We start from the raw sequence: 9,441 nt of genomic DNA, 5'->3' as shown, positions 1-9,441 counted from the left end.
ATTAAAAACCATGGAAATGATGTGCTCAAAAAAAGAGGAGGAAGGGCAGCATAAAGGTTACTTTGAGAAACTTATCTGCCTGCTTAAGCAGGACACTGTTTCTGAGTTTTAGTTAACCAAAATAGCTCTAAAATGACAGAGTATGTTTCAGATCAACAGTTTGCTCTAGTGTTCAACTCCACCTGTGCGCTGACTACCTGAGAGAAAATAAGTGTTGATTTGCCTTTTAAAAGGAATAACACAATATAACACACTTTAATGCTATTCTCTGTAGTATATAATACACCAAGGTATCAGTTCATACAAAAATAACTCCAGTTTTGCAATATAGATTGTCAATGATTTTAAAGGAAACTTATAGGACATACTGTTTAAATGAAATCAAGAAGGGAAGCGTGGTCAAAAGAAAAATGCATCCTAAGAGAATTACTGAATTATTGAGAACTAAAACATACAGATAAAAGGCATTTGATAAAAACCCATTTTTCAATTGTAATAATTACATGGGACATAACAGTGTAAAAGGCACTCTAAGGAAGGAAAAAAAGACCAATAACTTTACAATTTGAGTTTTCATCAAGACTTAAGTTACTGGCTGAACTACTTGCAAAAACATTGCTTCCCTCCACCCCCACAAAAAAAAACTGATTCAAAATTGACCTGAGACTGCACAAAATCTAAAACAAACCTCAGCAGTACAAGTTAACCCAATAACTTCTAGCAGATGATTCAGATGTCTGCGTGGAAGAAAGATATACCACATCCGATTTCTTGCACTGGAGCTGGGGGTGCGCTCAGGGGCACACAGAAGGAGAGAATGATGCAACATTAGAGAGAGCATGTATAAATGGAAATGGAAAGAGGAAATGGATGGAAACCTACTTTAAACAAAGACCACATGAGTAATCCTAAAAATACTGAAACCATTCTCACCCTTGTTAAGCAGCCATGTGAATGCCTGGATTTTCAGAAGCAATGACTTATATCTGCTCCCACTGAAGATGAAGCGTGTTTTACTCCAGAGTGTACTATGAGCAAACTTACAGCATTTGAGAAAATTTCAAATCAGAGCATTTATAATATAAACTGTAAACAACACATTAATCCTTGTAACAGGAAAACTTGACATAGACCAGCCTGGTGCCCTGAGGAAAAGAACAGTAGCAGATCATCCAAATGCAGATCACCAAAAAAAAAAAAAAAAAAGCGGATCACCAAAAAGCAGATCACCAAACATCTCAATTACACGACAGTGATCAACACCATGCGATGCCAATCCATACAAGGCAAGTGAAAAAAGGAAAAGGCAGGGAGAGGGTATCATTTGTACCTCAGCCTTATACATCTTCGCAGCTGAAGCCATCCATCACAAGTGAATTTGAAGGGTTCAAAACAGAGTCCCAACTTGCAAAATAACACCAGCAAAAAAAAAAAAGTTCTTACTTTTATCAAAAGGCATGCTATAATTTTCAAAACCTCACACACAAAGTAAATAATTGTGCTGTATTTATTTTAATGAAGATGTAGTGCAGACTAGAAAACTGATGAAAAGTAAAATACTCCATCAGAAACAACATAGGATCAGTTGGGCTGATGATGTGTTCCACACAGTTTTTATGAAATGGTTGTGGATGGCCTACAGAGGATCTATATTTCACAACAGTTCATTTTCTCATTTTCTTGTTAGAGAGAATTTAAGAGACCTTAAAAAAAAAAAAAAGCTATAAAAAAAAGCCATCCTCAGGAAGATGTTACTAAAGGAAAGGAATTCAACGATGTTTCTGCAGATGGAATTCCTTTTTCAGGCATGAATTCTACACAAAGGGCAAATGATTTAAACAACTGGCACAAAATAGGCCAAAAGAAAGATATATGTAAACTCTGCTTAATGTTACATGTGAATTAAGGTAAAAGGTACCATATTTACAGACAGAGATAAACTGTAAGGGCTTCCTGGCAGTATTATTTCTTGCCAAACACTTTGGGGTTACGCTTAGGGACAGAAAAAAAAAAAAACAGCTTGCTACTCATGAGATGTTCTCTCTGTGTTTATTTCAATTACTCTCTATTTACTCTATGAAGAGAAATATTGCCCTTTACCTTTTTCAGCCCTGCAGAGAGAAAAAGGAGTTGCAACAACATATGCAAGAATTTCGCTGCATGGTAACAATTACCAGGTGTTTTGTACTGGCAAAAGGAACACAGCCTCGGGCTTTGGCTGGCTAAATTTGCAGGACCAGATACTAGAAAAAGCCTCTTTCGAAATCCAGCTGTGCAGACCTAGGAGCCACTGTAAATAAAATTGAGAATACAAAATGCCATTTTATGCCATCACTCTACAGAACATGTTTGAATGCCACTGTGCCATATTTAAAGTAACAAAGATAGGTCCTGCGCACCTGGACTTGAGAGAACCTCCACCAATGCAAATACAGAATTAGATCATTTGAAGGCCTAATGGCAATGCGCAAGTGAAAACTGATACAAAATGGTGTGACACAATATGGGAATGGCCCAAGTTCACCCCCATTGCAGGAAGGGCTGCAGTCCTGACTCCAGCTCAGTCTCATTTACAGTCTAGCAGGTACACTGTGACATCTTTAATTTATAATCAGAAGTACCATCCCAGCACTGAAGGATTTAAATACCCTCCAGCTACTATATAGTCCTCTCCAGAAGTACAGTATATGGTTCTGTTCATCACAAGCACCAATGACAAAGTCTCCAGACTCGTGCAGAAAGACTCAATAAATGGAGATTCCCAAATTTCCCCTACCAAGGAAGGCTTTCAAAGATCACAGAGCCATCAGATAATTAAAATATTGCAAGGACCACTCCTGATGCTATGAACCACCTTTACTTGGATGATTATTTGCCCTTAGCAAACTCACAACAGGGAAAATTTCCATCAAGAAAATAATTAGCCAGAAAGTAATTGCCATCTGATCAGCAATCAGAAAGGACAACAGCATCTTTTCTGTAAGTAAACGTAACCAACTCACACTCTCCTTGGTAAATTCAGTAACAAAAACATTTGACAAGGTAATATGCAGTTAGAGAAGGACTGCATAGTTTGCTTTTCTTTAGCCTTTCTCTTCTGTGATTCTGATGGAGATTAACTCTCCCCATTGCAACATTTTTATCATCTTAAATTCCCCATAAATACAGAATTTGATATTGCTTCACACGGACTGTGTGATCACGTGTGGAAAATGATGACTAAAACACAGATACATTCCGTGAGAAGGTAGGAAAGGTGGCAATCAAGTTGTCAGCTTCGCATCTCAGTCTGTTTTCCTGTGCCCACAGACTGAATTTCAGATTTATGCGTATTTAAAATCAGACCTCTTGAATACACTTCAGGACAAGGACATGCAGAAGAACTGCATACGCATTTATACTGACTCATGGGGCCACACGACCCTGCATGGCAGCAGGTGAAATCTGTTGCTCTTTGCTCCTGGGTAGCTCAGGCTTCTGCACATCCCCGGCAGAGAGTGGGGCGATGCCCATACATCACATGGGGCTACGCTGCAGCCCCTGCTGCCCCTCCAGCAGTTACCCCAGCAGGCAGCGTCCAGGCAGCTCCACACTGAGGGTCGGGGGCCTGGCTAGGAAGAGCATCTCTTCTTCCCCAGCTCCCAGTGGAAGGAAGTACACAATCCATATGCTGCACCCCTGAGAGACCTCCATCCCACCGTAAGAAGCCGAGCCACGGTCTCTCTCCCTGACAACCCGTTTGCGCCCATTCATCCAGGTGTGCTCAGATGCTGGAACGGGGCATGGGGCACGCACATGAGGATGAAAGCATGCGCAAGGCAAGCACACCAACAGGCATCTGGAAGAGGAAGTGGCCAGCTCATCGTGGGGTTCCCAATCGCTCAGAGAGATCTCTGCTCGCAGATCAACATCACCTGCATTCTGCCACAAGTTCCTCAGTACCGTGCTCTGCACTAAAATATTTTAATTTTTTAAAAATTTCCTGGGGATGGGGACTATTTCCAAAATGCAGTATGTGCAGCTGATGTTAAAGTGATGCATAATCATGGTATGCAAATATCAACAACAGACTGAAATGATACAGGACATGAACAGCTTAGCGCAGAGGAAAAAAGGAAACATCTAGGGGCAGAGGACCAATAAAAGGATGTTTTACCCAGAGGGTCACTGGAATGCGAGACAATTTGCCAAGGGAAGCAGCGGGTGTGGCTTCTGGTTCAGGACCAACATCTGGTTCAGGACCCATGACACGTTTCAGCAGGGCAAGGACTGGGCTACTAGTACCTATGGTTTCCCTCCTGCACAAGCTGGGGTTCACTTTGTCTTCATTCTCACAGACAGCACTACGTACCCTGTTCATTCAAGACCCACCCGGAATGCTTAAGTATATTTTCAAGTTTTTAAGCAGGCTTAATATCCGTCTATCAAGCAACCATCCTCAGATTCTTTTCCACAGCTTGTGTTAAAACAACAAAGTGCTTTGCAAGGCTCAGGATTTTTATTAATAGGATCAGACTGGAAAAAATACTGTAATCGACTCAAATGAGAAGAATTTCAGCCTGCAATGATACTGCATCTGTATGCCAAGTTATGTACAGAGGAGTGTAACAGGAGCTCTTACAAACTGTTGGGTAAAGGGAGAAAATAATCAACATTAAATGCCACCTAATTTATGCCTCTAAATCAAATCTGACAACCTAGACAACACTAATCTTTCTAAATATGTAAATCTTTGCAAATATTATACCCTTATCAACACCAAGAAAAAATTAACTGCAGGTTTCAGGAGATACAGACACTCAGGCCAAAGTTTGGGTGCTACAGATCTGTGTCAATAGGCATTCTCAGCCCTGCAGGATGCTTGATATAAAAAATATATAAAAAAAACAAGAAAAATAAAAAACTACTCACGTACAGTAAACAGACACTGAAGACTGGCTATAATCCAGGGGAAATACACTCTACAATACTGTCATAAAATCACAGGATCATCTACCTTCATGGCAGCACAGCAAAGATGATTGATAATGAGAAGCAGGGAAATTAATATACCAAAAAAAATATAGAATGTTATTTAAAAGTAACTAATTGATGAAATATCAAACAGATTCCAGCATCACTTCCAAAGATTCATTCAACTGCTTCAAAAATGTAAAGCAGCCAACTATGAAATAAGAGCAGACCATTGTGCAGGTAGTTATAATTAGCACTTGCTCTCCCTGTATACACCTGGGGTCACCATTGCCTGGACAGACCCAAACCTTACTTACATTGCCTTCAGCAAGTGAACACTGCACTGCAGTCTATTTAAGCACCGTTGTAATATTCAATTACTCATTAGCAGATCCTAACACTTTTTGATTTAATAGGGGATATATTCAGGAAATCCTTTCAACTGTGCACTGTCGATAACGTCTCAGATAGCAATCATTAGAAAGAAAAACATGACTTATTTTTCTTTTTGAGTCAGCCATTCCCGATAAGACCCAGGCGTCTCCCAAGGGAACATTCAGATTTGACACCCCCTTAGAGAAAGTAAATGTGAAACACGTGGCCTCATCAGCCAGGGCTTGCTGCAGAAAGGTTTTCAGGTTCTTTTTGTGAGTAACACAATGCATGCACACCTCCTTTATTCCCTAGACAAGAAAAAACCATTTCACTTCATGGAGTGAAATGGCTTTCTGCATTCTCAGATATCATAGACAGGCAGGAATAGTATGAAATTCAAACGCTGAATGTATCTTTTCCAAGCCGGTGCGAGTTCAGCTGCATTACTACTGCAGAAGCAGTCATCACCTTAGAATGAGAGCAGAGGCCAGCACCCTCACAGCTCGACCACTCAGTGAGGAACAGAGGTAACGAACATGAGGGAAGGAAGTTCAAAGGTGTCCAAAGGACTCCATGAAACAGGTTGTTTCTTAGGTTATATATATTTTTTGAAATTTATATTCTAAAAAAAATGATGTTATGAAGAGCTGTGACCATCACAAATACTTTACTATTTTTATGCCACTGGAAATGAACATTACTAGCAAGTCACCTCCTTCTTCACAGTGCTATACAAAGACAATAGCATATAAGAAGTAACTGATGGACAAAAGAAATAAAAGGAGAACCAACTGTTAAAGAAAATCTGTGACCCCAGTCATCTTCCATTTACACAGTTTCACTCTTCGGGCTGAAAGAAATGTAAAAAGCCATGTGCACATTTCCTAAAGGTTCTGGGAAACAGAACTGAAATACAAAACATCAGTCTGGGAGGGAAATACTGACCCCTCAGAGTCTAACATTTTTACTTTAAGGGTAGTTCTGTATCAGACCACCTTCACATCTGAGTGTCTCCTAAAGATAAGCACGAGTTTCCACATGCCAGCTCTTTTAGGAAGAGAAGCATTACCATGTAAAAGTGCCCCGTTCAAAATCACCAAAAAAGGACGTGACGGAGACTGAAATTCTCAGTCCTCCTCTTGCGCTTTATCTGCACGGCTGTCCCTCCTTCCACGATGGCACAAGTTGCTGGGTTTGGCCACAGGTGACCTTGCTGCTGTCACAGACTCCCTCAGTGTCATGAGGATGAAATCTCATTCATGCAGGAGCTTTCTGAAGGACGATTGCTGGTTGGTTATATCACCTCGGAGAGAAGTGTAATTGGTATAAATTATACCAGGGAAGTGCACAGCCATATCAAAGCCAAAGGACCCTGCGCCTCTCTTAAGAAAAACCCTGAAGCTCAAGTCTCACATACTTTTATTAAACAGCATCTTTGTAAGTACTATTGCAAGAGCCATAACTGTGCTGCAGTGATGGATGATACTCAATAAGAACAGGCAGAGAAATCAAATGAAAGGGCAGCTTCACTGCCTGCCCGTACTAGGGACGAACACTTTCTCCGTGCTTCAGGACACCTCTGTCTCTTGTACTTGGGGACAGACTAACGGGGCCACATCAGCGCAGCTCTGCATTTGACCTAATGCCTAACACCTTGGCAAATGCAACCTGCATTGGTCCCCATCTTTTCTCCCCCACACACAATAGAAAGGCAATTTATATACAAGTATGCATGGAGAGCCCCGGGAATACATTAAGAGTTCAAGCACTGTAAAAAAAAAAAAAAGTCAGAATCTGAATTGAAATCTACTTTTTGCAACTTCCTAAAAGCCTGTGATACACATGAGAGCTCTGTGTCTTCTCCTCCTCTCATCCTGACTGCTTGGTGTTAACTCACTGCACTTTGTATGGTTGATAGAAGCTGGCTGGAGGTACTTCAGAGTCCATCAATCCCAGTCAAAGCTTGGCCTTGGTGTTCTCTACTGAGCGACAAATAGCACTCGTTTCCTATGTTTATATATGTTCTTTAGAGATTAGCAATAAAACGCTTTCAAATGATTACACTTTTACAACATGAATCATCACTGCCAATGAGAATTTCACCCAAACGAAGAACAAAGGATTGGGCTCAACAGTGATCACAAATAATATTCCTTCAGCAAAAAGCCCCACACACACATAGTCAGTGCAAGTCCCTGACAAATAAAATCCGATAGTGGGATGCCAGAAATTTGAACATTTAACCATTCCTCTCCTGCAAACTGCCTCTTTTGTAACTTGCTTATCTGATCAAGACGGAAGCATTCTTCACAGTTTCCTAATTTGAAAAACACCTACAGAGCGATTTAATTTTTTTTTTGAACTAGTTACCACTGCCTTTGAGTACTCAGAGTATTAGAAAATAATGCAGCTGCCTCCTACAAAGGAGAGACATTTAGCTTTAAGAGTCTGGTGGGCAAGAACCTACTCTGATGCCGAGCGCAGGCCGATTCCCACAGCCTCAACAAGACCGACCACACGAGTACGGCGCAGTTGGCCTGCACAGGCGCTGTTGGCCTCCCAGCCTGCTCGTTCTTGCACAGCTTCCCCTGGGGGGCCTATGGGGAACAGAGGGAGATCAGGCAAACGGCTTCAGTGATGGGAGCCCACTCACAGAAGCCCTTTACTGGAAGGGCCACCCAGCTTCTTCTCGTAACGCCAGCGGTGGGGAGAGAATCCGGGATGCTTCAAGGAAAGAAAACAGCTGGGAACAGCCTGCAACCATGAGGATAACTTGTGCAGCCTCAAGCCAGTTCCCCAAGGGCCCAGTTGAAAGGACGGGCCAGGATCAGGCCAGACAAGTGATCCTGGCAAGTTTCATTCAGCCTTGGGGCGGCTGAGTATGTTGCTTTAAAGAAAATAGAGAAGTTGATGTAATTAGTCCTGCAAGATTAATTTCTTGAAGGATTTACTATCACCGCTGTAATAAATGCGGTCTGCTTGTGGCACATAATTGGTGTTAAAATCACAGTGGCTGAAAGCTCAAGTCATCAGGCAATGTGTCTTGAAATCAGAAATGCAAACAACTCTTTTAAAGCAGATTTTTGCAAAAGGCAACCAAATCCACAGGAGGATGTCAGCACTCGGGTCCTCCTCACAAAGGGAGCTTTCCAGTTCTAGCTTATGGTTTCAAAGTGTCCCCGTCAATCTCAGTGCTGAACTTTTAATTATTCTGTAAACTAATTTTGTTACAAATAACTATTAGCATCACTACAACTAGACTATGGGAGGAACACATCTATTACCTTCTTTTTACTCCCCTCTATGCTCTCGTAAGCATTTTGTGGTTCACCACTGTCATAGTTGCCCTTGCAAACTTGTTTCTTCTGTTTTCTGCATCCTTCCACCCAGACTGAAAGATTTCAGGTGGTAAAAACAAGCAGAACATCTGCCCGCCTTACCAGCAAAGGGCCAACTGCACGCAACAGGACAAGCCAATGCCCTGAATGCTGCTGAAGGCAGGGAAAAATCCTTCTCTTCCCAAATCACTCAATGGGATGACATCCAAACTGGAGGTGACCTTAAGCCACCTCATACTCGTGCCCTTCAGGGACCCAGATGTCCCCTCTCTCCAGTGAGTGGCAGAGCTCGAGCTGGCAGATGTCCTGGTCTCCCTCTCCAAGCAAGAGCCTTGCCTCGGCTCCAGACGAAGCCCTGCCATACCCCGCGGGGCACGGCAGCCGCTCCAAAGCCCTGCTCCTCTCTTTCTTCCCTGGCGAAAGATGGACAGAGTTCCCCTGCCAGGGCAAACATCCCCTCCCTTGAGGGAAATCCCTTCTGGTAAATACTGGAAGACAAAACATGATTGAAGATGCTATATCGAGATTCAGATGGCTATATCCAAACCAGACCGTACTTCAAGCTTCCCGCTTCGGCCCACTGAGAGGTTTCTTGTGCAACCCCGGGGCTATTTTTAGTCATTTGTGTAAAAAACTACATTTTGAATTACCAATGGATCTCTCTAAGTATAATATTGCTTTCTGATGTTTTAGCCAAAATATGCAAAGCACTTTTCCCTGTAGCCGCTTCTAAGATTAAAAAAACACATACGAATTTAGGAACTAATTGGAAGGC

General features: G+C 42.0%; 1 protein-coding gene across 5 annotated transcripts in view; it reads right to left on the bottom strand.

Moving 5' to 3' along the window:
• Positions 1-9,441, bottom strand: part of ARHGAP6 (Rho GTPase activating protein 6) — a 325,242-nt gene that overhangs the window by 151,091 nt on the left and 164,710 nt on the right. Inside the window, exon 2 of one of the 5 annotated variants that reach the window (XM_080556511.1) lies at positions 689-6,631. The exons of the other annotated variants lie outside the window; for them this stretch is intronic. Coding sequence (XP_080412637.1) covers positions 689-841 — 153 coding nt within the window. The 5' untranslated portion in view covers positions 842-6,631. The remainder of the gene's footprint in view (positions 1-688; positions 6,632-9,441) is intronic. 5 annotated transcript variants of the gene reach the window in all.

Source organism: Anser brachyrhynchus (genome assembly GCF_964034855.1).
Source record: "Anser brachyrhynchus genome assembly, chromosome: 1".
NCBI lineage: Eukaryota > Metazoa > Chordata > Aves > Anseriformes > Anatidae > Anser > Anser brachyrhynchus.
Note: the sequence above shows the minus strand (reverse complement) of the source record. Positions and strands in the feature narration are given on the sequence as shown.